Source organism: Drosophila busckii, chromosome X, assembly GCF_011750605.1.
Source record: "Drosophila busckii strain San Diego stock center, stock number 13000-0081.31 chromosome X, ASM1175060v1, whole genome shotgun sequence".
In the NCBI taxonomy this organism is placed as follows: Eukaryota; Metazoa; Arthropoda; class Insecta; order Diptera; family Drosophilidae; genus Drosophila; species Drosophila busckii.
In genome coordinates, this window is record NC_046608.1 from 18,177,635 (window position 1) to 18,193,844 (window position 16,210).

Genomic DNA, 16,210 nt, shown 5'->3' on the forward strand with positions numbered 1-16,210 from the left:
CGAACTTTTATTTAAATTTAAAAAAAAAATCTCTCATTTTGTTGTGCTTCGCGCGTTGAAAAAGCAAAAATTTCTCAAGTGCTAAACAATTAATTGGAAAAGTTTTTTGTTTTGCTGCTGCTTCTTCTTCTTAGGCTAAGTAACTTGAGCATGTCTCACTTACCTGTTTTAAGTTTTGGATGCCAGCGCGCAGATTTTTATGAAATGAGAAAAAATGTATATTAGTTAAAAACGTACAGACTAACAATCGGCTAGACATATGCTTACATTTGTCTGCATAAAAAATTCATTTGAAATTCAAAATTTGTAGCTTTTTGTACATATTTCCATTTGTCATTTAATAACTGTATGTACTAATACATGAAAGGTTTTTATGTTGCTATAGCTAGCTAAATTGCAATTTATAAAGCGAAAATAAAATGAACATGTGCATATAAAAAGGCTTGACTGACTAAAGAAATACCCTTTCACTTTTATTATATTCTTAAAAAATATAAGCGGCTAAAAATAGCAAAGCTACTTTTAAGTTTATTATTTTTTTTTTTTTAATTATTGCACTACTTATTGTTAGCGCAACTAACCCACAAAACTTTTGGCAACATCCTTTTGCACAAAAGCATAAAAAGCATCAAAAGCATTTATGTGCTAACGAAATAACAAAAGCCGGCATTGCTGTTATTTTATTTTCTTTTCGCACATAAGTGCAAGCGAGATAGCAAGAGCCGGCAGCCACGTACACAAAACCGACACAAAGCATAAAATGCAATGAGAGCGCGCGCTCTCTCTCTTTTTCTCCTGCTCGCTCTCCCACGCACCTCACTCTCTAACATTTGCGCACTTTTGTTGTTGTTGTTGTTGTTGTTGTTGTTGTTGTCCACAAATTCAATTTCCGCACATTGTGCGCAGATCCCCAAGAACAAAACTAATAGCATCTACCTAATGCCCCAACCGCATGCACAACGAATCATGCGCACTGTGCAACCGATACGTGCTCTCTCTCGCTCTCTTTGGTGTGTGCATGTGTGTGTGTGACTCTCTCACGGGGACGTCTGAGCGCAAAAGAAAAAAAAACTGTTTTGTATGCCGCGTAGATTGCGCAATCTATGGAAATCAAAACAACGCCCCACAAATGCGATACATTCATATGTATGTGTGTGTATGTATGCATGTATGTCTATTCATGTTAAAATTTTTGGGCGGCCACCGGCCGGCTTAAATATGTAAATAACTATGTGCATACATACCCCAATGTGTCAGAGTTCAATATCCTTCGTAGTCACAGAGCTTGCAGGTAACGGCATTCGCTTACACTGGAAAAAAAACACTGCACTATTGCACTACACAGAAAAAAAACAACAAAAACACTTCACTCTATTGCACTGCACTACACTGCAAAAAAAAAACAACAAAAAACACTGCATTACATTAAAAAAAAAGAACAAAAAACACTGCACTGCACTACACTGCAAAAAAAAGAACAAAAAAAAACACTTCACTCTATTGCACTGCACTACACTAAAAAAAAAAACACTTCACTCTATTGCACTGCACTACACTGCAAAAAAAAACAACAAAAAACACTTTACTATACCGCTCTGCACAGCACTGCAAAAAAACACAACACTATTGCACTTAATAAACGTCATTCACGCATTTGTATGAACACACAAGTTTGAAGTGAGAGCGGTGAGTGAGCACAAACTTAACGGTTAATCGGTTAACCGATTTGCTGACCGGCGGCACGCCGACGCAAAACACACACACGATGTTCACAATCGCAAGATCAGCAGCCAACTGAAGAGTGAAGAGCGTGAGAAGCCAGGCTCTGCCTTCTTAGCTAATAAGGAGACATTCCTTTTGGCTTTGTCTTCGTCTTCGCTCTCGCTGCCGCCCACTCTTAGAAAATTCACCATGCATCATGCACTGAGGGCAGCTTATACACCTCTGGCTTAGCTAAGGCGCGCTCTATTTAGGTGGGCGCTCTTATAATTAGCATACGCATACTCTTGATGGCAATGCCAATTTTCAATGCAATGAATTAAAATTATATATGAAATAATGTATCTTTATTCATATTATTATTTATTACATTAAATAAATTATTATTCTACATTCATATGCACATATTTAAGTGTGAATCAAAGCAAATATAGCTGCAATAATTAAGCAAAGCGATGCATTCTCTTTAGTAACTAAAATGCAATTTTCAATGAATATCAACGAAATGTAATATAAAATCCGCACATATTTGAACATTTGTGCTTATGTACATATGTATCTAAATCGTTTTAAATGTAAATTACAAGATAACCACAAAGCAACAACAAAAGAAAACAAGTTTAAATATTTTTACATATTTTGTCCTAAGGCGACAACCCCTTTTGCAGCAATATATCGTATATGGCCATATGTCTTTATTTGTACATAAACAATGTAAACTTTAATGTGAAATGTTTTTTTTTTTTAAATTTGAGCATAAGTATTTGTTAGAAACCAGTTTAAGACAAAAGCTAACTTGTTTCTTGTTGCCAGCAGCAGAAGGAATCAATTTGCAATGGTTTTTGTTCTTGTTGTAATGCACGATCTACCCCTAACTGCACCACCCTATACATATATATGTATGTATGTACGTATATATAGCCCAAATCTGTAGTCTAACAATTTATAGTCAGACGACTTATTGACATTTTGTTGTTGTTACATATTCTAGCGTTGCTTGCAAAAATTTTTATTTTGGCAAAACGCACGTAATGACAAATTTTCTTGCCACACAGCGGCGTACATTAAGGGGGGTTAAGCAAACAAACTGTTGATAGTTAGCAGCATTTAGTAAGCAGCTAAATTAAAGTAAATGATTGCAAAAATGGAAAGTTGACATACTTAACCCCCATTGAGGCATGCGCTAGCGGCGCCACTGGCTGCTGTTACAATTTTGCGCCCTATGAAGGCGCGCGCTCGCTCAATCACTCTCTCGTTCGCTCGCTCGCTCTGTTTACAGTGTCGCAAGTTCAATGCACTCAGATAATTGCAAAGCATTTTTCAGGTAGCAATTTCAATAGCAAGCAATCAGCACTTGTTCAATAGAAACATGACCACTGTGTCGCACAATGTGCGTGCCTAAGCAACAACCCTCTCTCTCCTCTCTCTACTCTTTCCATTGTTTCTAATTTTGATTCGCATAGGCACGAAATGTTGCCTTCATTAGCGAACACACGTGACTTACATACATATGTATATGTATACATTACATACGCGCATATTTATGTATGTATGTATACATACATATAGAGAAACACATATGTATGTGTCTAGGCTTTAAGGGTTGTGTCTATTCAGCTGAATGAGATATAAGATAAAGGTAGAGCCCAGCTATTATAATTATCTAACGCGTATTCAAGCTAAGCTAATTATGCGGCACTACTCACATAAATGCATATCTGTGTTTGTGTGTATGTGTGCGCGCATCCTGATCCCACACTCTTATATTTTACAGTGGTGCAATCAATTGCAGCACTACTAGCACTACTAAGCTCATGCATTTGTTCTAGTTACATAACATGCAGTCCACTGTTGAGTGCCGCAACTTATACAAAACTGAGAGTGAGAGGGAGAGTGAAAGCGTCGCAACGCGCGCTTTTAATTGCAACAAAGCAGACGAACGAAACTAAAGCAACAACGCATGCATATGTAACTGTATTTGTTTAATGAATTAAAATGGCGCAAAGGGCTTTTGTTAAAATGTCTGTTTGCAGTTGTTATTAAAATTGTCTTATATATATTTTTAAAATTGGCACACATGCGACAGCAGCCAAGCCCACTTGACACCCTCTTAAGATACAAACAGCTAAACAGAGACACATACAAAGGCAAAAAAAAAAAAAAATGTATGCGGTGAGCCACCCCAAAAAGAAAATTAAATGAATTGGGTCATAGGATAAATGGCATTATCTTCAAGAGCCTAAGAAACACTTTAAATTGCAAAAGAAAGAGAATGCAAAAGAAACAACATGAAAATAAAAAACAAAATTGTGCACGTAGCGCAGGAGCAACAACAACAACAAGCAAATGCAAGTAAACCACGCAATAGCTGCTCTTATTACCGCCCGCCTTCACACTCTTGTGCTCTTTGTCTTTCTTCCCCCCCCCTCCGCTGTTATTGCTTAACAGCTGCTCCATACTTTTGCACAGCAGTGTGGCGCTGTTGTCAACCCAAATGCTAAAATTTCATTATTTATAATACGGAAGCTGTATGTGTGTGTATATACACACCCACACACGCGCATTTAAATGTGTATGTATGTATGCATGCTGTTTAATAAACTGCGGCTTGCAAGGTGGCCTCCCAGTAACAAAAAGAGAGCGCAAAAAAAGCAACAAAAACAACCGGCGCGCCGGCTTAACTGTAACTGCGAATTTATCTCGCTCTAACCTTTTGCGCTCTCTCTTGCTGTGCGTGGAGACAGTGGGGCGTGTGCAACTTATATTTTTTTGTTGTTAGCTAAGCGCAGGCTTTAGTTTAGTTTATTAGGCTTAGCGGCTTATAAACAAATGGATTTAGTGCAGACTAAAGTCATATGTGCTTCAAATAATGTTCGTTTATATGTTTAGCCTATGTACATGCATAAAAAAGGAAAAGAATTTTTTGTTGGTTGGAGCCATAAATGCGGCACACGGTGGGTGGTGAGACAGGCAGGCAGGCAGCTAAAAGGACGACAGATTTTGACTATTGCCGGTTCGCTCTAGCAAAAGGGTGTGTGCTAGGTAACCGCTGTGGTGGGACAGAGACAGCAAACACGTTTTGTTTTGGTGGTTGGTTTCATTTGGTTGCGTATGCTCTCTCAGCATTTTTTGTTGGGGCGTTTGTAGAAAGGATACAAGCGCTCGAAGGATACGAGTCAATGCCGGCGCCTGTTTGCCGTTCAGTCGTACGTGTTCGTTCGTTGCTTTCGTTCGGTTTTGATTCCATTCGGTTGTGTTTCTCATTCGAGAACATTCATTTATAATTTTTTGACTCCTCCGCACCAGTTTTTGTGTTGTATTCAGTTACGAATTTGTTGTGTTCTCGGTTTTTTCCAACTAAAAACAAAAACACACACATATACATACATAGTTATTTATGTATATAACACACACTTAACAACTTAGTCAACCAGTTAGCAACAATAATAATAGTTACAAAGAACAGCAATAACTGTGCTTCAAGCTCTGTGCAATATATAACCAAAGTATTTTTATATACTTAGAACTATCGTTAACTATCGTCTAGCACAGCCGATTTGTTTTACTATCTCTCTATCTATATACATATATATATACTCAGTATATGTAGAAAACAAATCTTTTTTGTTGCAACTCTCGCGTCGGGCCTAAAAATTGCAATATTGTTAAGCAGCAATAATTAACAGCAACTTCTCATCGATTGTGTTCAACAATTCTAGTCAAATTTTTTCCACAATCATTTTTTTTTGCGTTCCATAACTGTGAAAATCTGTCTAAAACAAGGACGAACAACAACAACCACTGGAATAAAACATTACTAAATTACTTACACCTAACGGTAAGGCGCCCATTATAAAAAAAAAAGAAATGCTTTTGACAAAGGCGTGTAAGTGAGATAGCAAGAGCAATGGCAACTAACACAAGCTTACAGCGTGCAAAAGAGATGGAAAGCTAAGAAGAGCGAGCCTGCAATCAATAGAGCAGACTACCAACACTCCCAAAAAAGAAAAAAAAACTTTACTCCTGCTCTCTTATTACACAGCATGTGCTATCTACTATACGCTATGATAGTGTGGTGTGTTTCCTTAAGTGCTGTGGAAAAAATATACAATCAAATGAGTATTGTATATATTTTTGTCAGGCTCAAACTTTTTTTTAGCTATTTATTTTAAGTGTGTTTTTTTTTATAGTGTGTGTGTGTGTACAAAAATCTAATTAAACTAAAGCGTGACTAAAAATAAATATGAAGTCATTTGTACCACTGTGCGTTGTGGATAAACAAAACTAAAGCATATGCGCGTGCATGATGCTGAGAGCTTGATCTTAAGCAAAATGCTGCATGCGCCGTTAACTTACGCTCTTAGTCGCTCGCTAGCTCTCTCTTATGCACATGCCTTACCCCTTGCCGACGCGAAGACGTTGCTGTTTATCCTGACCCACCTCAAGCTGCTGCTTGACGACACACATTTAAAATGAGGTCATATACACAAACATACATATGTATATGTATATACATATCGGCGTAAAAGTGTCAATTACATACACATACATCAGCATTTGTTTTATTCTTGTTGCTGTGATTCCTTTATGCTGCATCTTCTTTTCATTGACATGCATATGCTTATAAGAGCAGCGCTGCCAGCAGCGACGGCAAAAGCGACAGCGACGCTTTGTCAATGCGCAAAGAGCGTCGGCGGAGGAGGCAGCCTAAGTGGCTATGCATATTAATGCAGCGTCATGTCTTTTGACTGTGCAATTAAACGCAGCGCGCTCTCACACTCTCTCTCGCTCTCTTGCTGCGCTTGCAGTTTGCTTTTGTGCTGTGTTTTTGATTCTGCTTTGTTTTTGCTTTTACTTGTTACCTTGCTCAAGTGTGACACTTTTTATTTTTTGCCTGCCTGTCTGCGGCGAGTTCACTGAACGCTAACAGCTGTTTGCCAGCCACAAACATATAATTGCAACAACAACAACAACAACGTTGATCTTCGACAAACTAGTAAAACGTCATAGCGCAACGGGTTCATTGAACCCCATGGCTTATGGTCCTCTTACTGTCCCAGCAGCGAACGCTGGCCGACGTTTGTTTGTTTTTCATGTCAGGTTTTTACCCTATTTTAATGCACACACACACACACACACATATATATATACAAACGAGGCTGAAGCCTAGACAGCTAGATTTTATGCTCATACGTTCGCCTTTCAACCCCCAACAGCAAAATGCCAATTGGACCAAGCGATGTTTCCAATTGGAATGAAATTCATGCCGTTCGCAATTACCAAGCTGCATTAAATAACTCTGCTAGTCGACTAATAAATATACTATAAACAAAAGAATATATTTAACAATTAAAAAAAAATATGCAAAATATTTTTGCATAAATATTTATGCGTGAATTTTTTTATATAAGCTTTGACTTTAGCTTTGGCAGTGTATTTGCATTTTTTAGATTTAAAAATTTTTGCTGAATCAGCAACAACTTTGTGGCTCGCTTGAGTGGTAGCTTTGCGGTCTTTTGTGTACCAATATATGAACGTATGAATAACTGAGCCACATATTGCGCATTTCGCCAACAAAACAATTTAATTAAATTTCAAACCATTAAGCAATGCCATATAGAGCTAACAAAGAAATTCAATTTGCAGCAAAAAAAAAAAAAATAAATATATATATATGTATAGCAGAATATATTACAATTGACGTTAGCTAAAAAAGCGCAACATTCAAATGATTTATTAACAATAATGTTGCAAATATTTTAGGCTTATGCTTTTGTCTTTTTTGTAAATTAGACAGACGCTATGTGTGTGGGGTGTTTGAATGGGTGAGGGAGTGGGGTTGGTGTTCAGGTTATGTAATCGAGGGTTGGCCTCACTGCTCAAGGATAATGAGCCGAGTCGAGTGTAAAACGCGCTTAGCTTCCCTCTCACACTTTCTGCAAACTTGTCAACTCATGCAACAAAGTTCTGATAATACAAAAATTGTTTTATACATTTTCTACTATTTTTTTCTTTTTTGTTTTGTTGCAGATTGAGTAAAACGTGCGAGCAATCAACCGGCTATCATTTATCACAGAAGAGAAACAACCAGATAAGAACAACAATTGAAATTGCGAAGAAGAAGAAGACAACAACTTGTAACTGCAACAAAAGCAAATGTAAAACCAAACACCACCAAGCAAAACCAACAACTATTAATTTAAACAAAAAACAACAACAACAATATATATATAACGAATAATCATATTTAAAAGCTATATACAACATTATAGTAAATACATATACTATATTATATGTATGTATACTTAATAAATAAATAATAAAAACAAAAAACACAAAGAAGTTCCAACAAACCAAAACAAAAACCAAAACATCGCAAATTAGTCAAAGTAAACAAATAACAAATAAAAACGTATTGCTAACTTTTTGCATTTTTGCAATTTTATATATAAAAAAAAAAAAAGGAAACATCACAAATTTTTTTTTAAAAAAAAAAAGAGAAGACACACACACACACACAGCAAGCCGCAGCCGCAGCAAACTTTAGCAAAATTTACTCTTTTAACTAAAAAAAAAACAAAACAAAAATCATATTACTACGAACTTTAATACAATTTTAAATATTAAGCAAAAAGCCAAAGAACGGTTTAATATAAATAATAAATAATTTTTTTTCGCGATCGTAGTTGATCTAAAAACCCAAATATATAATAAAAAAAAAATTTAAAAACCTTGCGGCAAACAAAACTTGACGGGACTTGTGCAAAGCGCAGTCAAAGGCACTTAAACTATACTTAAAGAAAAAATTAAATTAATAAAAAAAAAAACAAGCAGTGAGATTAATTACTAAGCACAAGCAACAACAAGTACCAACAACAACTACAACAACTTAACGAGTGTAGTAGCCAAAGATTTAACAGCCCCACTGTTAAGCAGTTAACAGTGCCTACAACAGCAACAGCGTCTTAACTGTTAACGCGTAACTGAGACTTTTGTAATCATGACCAACGCCATGGATATTGTCAAGAACGGCAGCGCCAATGGCTCCGTTGATGGCAGCAATGATGAGTCACGTACCAATTTGATAGTCAACTATCTGCCACAAACCATGACGCAAGAGGAGATGCGTTCGCTCTTCTCTAGCATTGGTGAGTTGGAGAGTTGCAAACTGGTGCGTGATAAAGTCTCAGGTAATTTGGGTAAATATTAACCAATGTTTTCTTTCATTCATAATAAACAAAAAAAAACATTTAACACGTTCATTTAAAATTTTAGTTTTAGCTTGCATTTAAAAAAGTATTAAATTGTAAATATTTTGAACATTTTTTAAATAAACTTTGCATAGCTAAGCCTAAAATTTGGTATCTAACGTAGTAATATTAGTATTTTTTAATTATTAGCTGCATATTGTTGAAATATTTTCATTAGCAGTCTGCTTTAAATTTAATTATTTACTTAAAATATTTGTTATTTTATTGCTATTTTGTTTTAGTTTTTATTTTAAAACAATTTATTTTTTAAATATTTTTAAGCTTTTTTATATGCCTAAAATATTATTTGTTATATTCTTATTTTAGTTTTTCTAATGCTCATGTATTAAAATATTATTTTAAACAATTGATTTTATTAATTTTTATTTAAAATTTTTTTATGTACTTAAAGTATTATTTTTAATAATTTTATTTTCTATGTATCAAAATTTACTTAGAAATATTCTTTATTATAGATTTATTTCTTTATTACAACACTACACTATGCAACATAATTAGTTTACCACTAATATTATATTTTCTACAATTTTACAGTCTTGCCAGCATCATTGACCGCACTTAATCCAGCTTTGCAACAAGGTAAGCCTTAACTACTAAATTAATTTAAATTTAAAACTAACTGTTATTGTTATTTTGTAGGTCAGAGCTTGGGCTATGGCTTTGTCAACTATGTGCGTGCTGAGGATGCTGAGAAGGCTGTGAACACCCTGAACGGTTTGCGTTTGCAAAATAAGGTTATTAAAGTATCATACGCCCGTCCAAGTTCAGAATCGATAAAGGGTGCTAATTTATATGTATCGGGTCTTCCGAAAAATCTATCACAACCAGACTTGGAGGGGATGTTTGCATCATTTGGCAAAATAATTACATCTCGTATACTCTGTGATAATATTTCTGGTAGGTGTTAAACATAATATTATTATTATTTTATTTTATTTTGTTTTTGCTGTTTAGGTCTATCGAAGGGTGTCGGTTTTATACGTTTCGATCAACGCAACGAAGCTGAGCGTGCCATACAGGAGCTGAATGGCAAAACCCCTAAAGGCTATGCCGAACCGATAACCGTTAAATTCGCCAATAATCCAAGCAATAGCGCTAAGGCACAAATAGCTCCACCCTTGACTGCATATTTGACTCCACAGGCGGCAGCAGCTACTCGCCGCTTAGCTGGCGCTTTGCCATCGGCCGGACGTATTAGGTTTGTAGACAAGCATATATTTTAACTAAATGTAACGAGTAACGAGTGTAAAACAACGAGTAATGCAAAACTAGTAAGAGTTAGACAGCTAGTTGCAGCTAATCGCTGTAGTTACTCGCCAGAGCGTACAACGAGTAACACACAGCGAGTAACAAACTGCTCGCCAGTGCTACTCGCTGTTGTATAGTAAAAAAATAGTGACAGTCAGGCCGTGTGTTTACAACGAGTAGCACTCGCTGTAGTTATTCGCCAGCGCGTACAACGAGTTACAAACTACTCGCTAGTGCTACTCGCTGTACTATAGTAACAGTCAGTCAGGTGTGTTTACAACGAGTTGCAACTACTCGCTGTAGTTACTCGTTAGAGCGTATAGCGGCAAGCAAGCAAGTTAGCGAGAAGACTGACAACGAGTAATCAAAAATTTTGTTTCTCAACAACAAGTGCTAATTTTAATTTAAATTAATTTTCGATTAATTAATTGTCTACATAAGCATATACATAATAATTTTATTATATTTTTTCTATTTGTTTAACTATTTCCTCTAACTTACTTATGTGGCATTAATATTTTGTTATTTCTTTTTTTTGTCTAACAACAAACAAAAACCCAAAAAAAAAAAAATCAAACAAATTCTCATCATTTTTAGCATTGGAAAAAGTCCCTTGTTTACGATTAACAAGGGTTTGCAAAGGTGAATTTTTGGACTTATTAATTTCTTTTTACAACAACAAAACAAAACACACACATCACACACACACATGCGTATACAAGCATTGATTGCAGTTTATTTTATTTAATTACTGAACAACAAATAATAATAATATAATAATGTTTCAAGTCGTTAAGGATCGACTATTATTTTTTTTTAGCTGTACTAAAGTTAATAAAAATTAATATAGTATTTGGTCCGCTCCACGCAATTGACAATTGACTTAAATATTATTAAAAAATTTAATTATTTGCTAGTACAGTTTAAAAAAAAGTGCAAAACAAGCAATAAATTCAACTTGATGTTATAATAAATGTTTAGATTAAATGTTTGTGTGTAACTTGTTATACTCTCATATACAATTTATTTTTTATACATTGCGCAGTAAAAAACAAAAAAAAAAAAATAACATTTTTGGTCTCGTTCAAAGCTTTTTCGAATAATTCGCACTTGGAGCTGTGAGCTTTCATTTTGCATGTTTTCGTTGAAAAAGCTGAAACTTAACAAGAAACATAAACAAATTAATAAACAATTGTTTACTTATCATTACGTACAATATATATTTTATAATTAATATCATTTATATATTTCATTTTCAATTTTATACTACAAAACAGCGACAATTACATATTTGTGCTTACAACGCAATTGGGAAAAAAAATTAGAGTCAAAAAAAAAGCAAAATTTTCTATGCAGCACAGTGTAATAGTGGCCACTATATATACATATATATAACATTATAAATATTATAAAGCATGAGATTAACAAATGAGAAGAACATTCGGCCAGCCGAATATATAAATACTCTAGCAGACAGCTTAAGGTTATAAAAATAAAATAAAAATGATTTATTTTAGTTAAAAAAATAATAATAAATATTTAATAAATAACTTAGATTGAGTTGTGAAGTGAAAAAAAAAATCATTTTATTTTTATCTTACAATTAGAATTTAATTTTCATAGTCTGCTTAAGTATAAAATCACAAAAAATAAAAAAAAATCATGCATATATGTAACTAGTCTGCTAGCTATCTCGGTGTTTTAAAATCAGGGCAACGACACTTTTGTTTCAAGAAATGTAAATGTAACATAAAAACGAAACAACAAATATATTAATAATATTTATATACATATATGATATGCTTAATCCCAAAAATAAATATATAAAATCAATATGAAAATAAAATAACTAATTACAAATATATTTCTATATAGATACTCACCGCTGGCTGGAGATCTGTTGGCAAACTCCATATTGCCGGGCAATGCAATGACTGGCTCCGGCTGGTGCATATTTGTTTATAATCTGGCGCCGGAGACTGAGGAGAATGTGCTCTGGCAGCTATTCGGACCATTCGGAGCGGTGCAATCGGTTAAGGTCATTAGGGACTTGCAGACGAGCAAATGCAAGGGCTTCGGCTTTGTAACCATGACCAACTATGATGAGGCTGTGGTGGCCATACAATCACTCAACGGCTATACTTTGGGCAATCGTGTGCTGCAAGTTAGCTTTAAGACAAACAAAACTAAAACTACTTAAAGCTAAATTGACAGTCAGAGAGAGATGGAGAATGAGTGTGAGTGTGAGAGCGAGAGCCTCCAAAGCAAAGCGCGCACAACAAACAAACAAACAAAAAAAAAAAGAGCAAAAGAGTCAGCGAACCTAAGCGCAAGTTTGTACTTTAGACACAAACAAAAAACTTAATAAATTATTAAGAAAATTGTAATAATTTGTGTGTGTGTTTGATATGAAATTCTATTTAATTTGTATGCTTAACAAAATTATAACAAAAAAAAAAACTTAGCAAAAATTATTATTTAATGAAAAAACAAACAATTTTTTAGCACACTCGCTTACTTACTAAACTTATATATTTAAACTTTATTTAAATTAAATTCAAATTATTTCATTTTTAATACAAAAAACAAAGCTTAAATGAGGCAACAAGAACGACACCAAACAACAAAAAAATCTTAGCGCAAAAAACATACAGACGTTTGTCTATAAATAACAGCTAAATATATACTACAAAAATACCAAAAAAAACTAAAAAAAAAAAATAATATACTTAAAAAAAAAGAGCAGCATATAAGTCGCATATGAGATTTTTTTTTGTCATTTTTAAATTAAATTGAATATTAAACTTACGTAACTAAAATTATTTAATGTTTATTAATTTTACTTAAGCAAAAATACTAAATATAATTACTATACATATTGCATAACAAATTTAAATATAATTATTTAAACACAATTTTTTTTTACTTAATACAATTATTCAAAAAGTAATGCAACAATTTAAAATTTTGGTTGCGCAACAAAATTTAACCCATTGCTTGCAAATGAAATGTGGTTATGTTTCAATTCGATTTTGTATTTGATTGACTCTCACGTTATAATATTGTAGCTTATATATACTTATCAATAAATATTTAATTCAATTTCGATTACAATACGCAATAATTTGTTCAACACTCAAGCAAAAGCCGCGTTCATATAAAAAATAAATAAATAAAAGAGCGATGATTGTCAATAAACGCAACAACAACAACAACAACAAAATATAAGAAACAATTATACACACATAGCTCATACATATAGCCATTTATTATTATTATGATTATTATTATTATTATGATATAACTTGTATTGTAAACGTTTTCTCAATTGATTTATTTCGTCGTCTAACTTATAAACAAAAGCAAGCGTAACTAAAGCAAAAACCAAAAAAAAAACCTAAAAAAATACCAAAGTATATTCAATATTGTATGTGCAAAAGCGTTAAGAAAAACAAAATACCAAAAGCAAAACTTATTACTTATATTGTATTACCATTATATATTATTATGCCTACTTATTATTCCATTTTTATAATTATAACTTATATGCATTAAACCATAAACGAAAACCACAAAAAAATGCATGAACTACAAAAAAAAAAATACCAAAAAAATATATATGAATAAAACAAAATTAAATAAAGTACTAAAAAAACAAATACATATATATATTTATTAAATGTGTGACTTACTATTTAAAAATCGATGCAAAAAAAAACTACAAAAAAAAATTAACAAAAAACCAAAACACAACAATTTTGTTTTTCTTTTACAACAGACACCTACAACAACAACCACATCAACAACAACAACAACAACAATATACATAAACAAGCAAATTACTACAATGAAAATTGGCAATAAATAAAAAGTAAATAAATAAACAGTCAGTGCTTTTGAGGATAAACTATGGCTACGGCTGAGGAAAATGAAGCAGCAAATTTTAATGACAGCATACACTCTGCTACAAAAATTTGGTAACTGAAGAGTGGCAACAACGCCTGCAGCAAGTTTGAACTTTGCTCCACACAACAAAACAAAATAAATAAATAAACACACCCATAATTTTCCCCAAAAAAAACATAAATAAATAAAACTACAGCACTCGCATTTTAAAATAAACTTGAAATAAAAAAAAAAATATACCGTGAAAAAACAAAACCAAATACTATGTTAAGCTCGTTTCAATGTTCTAACAAATATTAAATACTATATGTGCATAAGTTTTTAGAAGCTTGATATTATGTTTAAACTATTTTTGAACTTCAATGCAGTAGTAGCAATCAATGCGTGTGTGTGTCAGTAGCAGTAGTTACAGTATATACTAAGATAAATAATTTTTTTTTTTACATTTTTTTTTGCGCATTATGAAAAAGCCACATCTACATGGCAAAAGTTTATAACAATTACTACATTAGGTGTATAAGCAAATGCAATGTGCGCTGAAAAATGCAAACAGCAGTTAAATTTAAATTAACATAACAACAAATTTGAGAGAAAACACCAAATTTTACATATACATGTAAACATTTTTTAATGAAAGATTTATAGTAAAATTTATTAACATATTTAATATATATATTAAATATATATATATACATATACTATACAAATACATGTCAACAGAAAACTGATAAAAAAAAAAGAAAACGAGCAGTTATATAACAATGTGAAAGACATTAAAAAAATAAGTTACATAAACCAGTTAAAATTGCTATGCAGCCTACATTGATAAGTTGGTGTTAAAAAAACTTTTCATATATACTATATATTAGTTAAAATTCCATGTTAACGCACACGAAAGTTAAATGTGCTTATGCTATATGTATACATGTTTGTGTGTGTGTGTGTGTAATATACAAAAATATTAGTTACTACACTATTACGCAAAGCAATAAAATGTAATGTTTCAAAATGCAGAAAAAAAAACTTTTAACCTCTTTATGCTCTTTTGAGCTTATAACGGTTACAGCAATATTTAATGAGATTAGAACATAAACAATAATAAATACTCAATTAATTTACATAAATGTCTGCAAATAAACGATACTACACTGGTCGGCATATTTATTTGGATAAACAAAAAATTTTGTAAGTTGCTGAATTTCTCTATTTTTTGTTTTGTTAGCTGAATGATTTAAATATAAATAATATTAATATGCACTTAAAGTAAAGAAAAATATTTAATTTGTCGTTGTTTTTAATTTTTTTTTTGAATAATTCATTTAATTATTTTTTATATTAAATGCCATGCCTTGCAAAAATATTCGTCCAAAATTTAAATGTTTTTGTTGAATATTTAGGGAATTACTAGAAACTGGCAAGAAAAAAAAATATATGTCGACCAGTGTATATCTTATGTATTTTATACAAATACACACCCACACACACATATATATATACAATTGAATAGCTAAGACCTGTAAGATTTTCAGCAGCATAAGCCGAGAAAAAAGCCAAGAAAATCATAAACTAAGCATGAAATGCATTTAAACATTATTTCAAACATAATATAAATAAAATAAATATATATATATATAGTTATCATATAGTGTCTGTCAAACTTCCAAGGATTTCAACTCAATTTTTAAGCAAATTAGCATAAAGATTATGAATTGATTTTGCATTATATAAAGTGCGATGCCTTCTTTGGCAATAACACGGTCAAAAAACAATGCCGGCTCTTAAAATAAAACATATATACACATAATCCATATATAGCCCAAACATTAGTTGTTAACAAATTAGCAATTAAGCAGCCAAAACCAAAAAAAAAAAAAAACAAGTAGCAAATTAAATTTAATCGCAATTCAATCAAGCTCTACAATAATTTGTAATTGGTCACAAAAGTAAATATTAACAATTAAGCTAATTTCAAAAAAAAACGTAGCCGCTTTAGTCGACGGAACGCGCCCAAACAGTAAATTTAACCGTAGACTTGTAAGAAAGCAGAAATTTACTAACAATTGATC

The 16,210-nt window shown here is 32.5% G+C and overlaps 1 protein-coding gene across 4 annotated transcripts; it reads left to right on the forward strand.

Annotated features, from left to right (window-relative positions):
- The first annotated feature begins 8,383 nt into the window (after nucleotides 1-8,383).
- Nucleotides 8,384-12,598, forward strand: LOC108606865 (ELAV-like protein 2). 4 transcript variants are annotated; one of them, XM_017997373.2, is made up of 6 exons: nucleotides 8,384-8,909; nucleotides 9,525-9,569; nucleotides 9,630-9,887; nucleotides 9,945-10,188; nucleotides 10,836-10,880; nucleotides 12,114-12,598. In XM_017997373.2, the coding sequence occupies exons 1-6, from the start codon at nucleotides 8,720-8,722 to the stop codon at nucleotides 12,436-12,438; spliced, it is 1,107 nt and encodes a 368-aa protein (XP_017852862.1). In that variant the 5' UTR covers nucleotides 8,384-8,719; the 3' UTR covers nucleotides 12,439-12,598. The 4 variants fall into 4 exon arrangements, with proteins under 4 accessions (XP_017852862.1, XP_017852861.1, XP_017852863.1 ...); XM_017997372.2 differs by having other exon boundaries at nucleotides 8,385-8,918; XM_017997374.2 differs by lacking the exon at nucleotides 10,836-10,880 and having other exon boundaries at nucleotides 8,386-8,918.
- The last annotated feature ends 3,612 nt before the right edge of the window (nucleotides 12,599-16,210 follow it).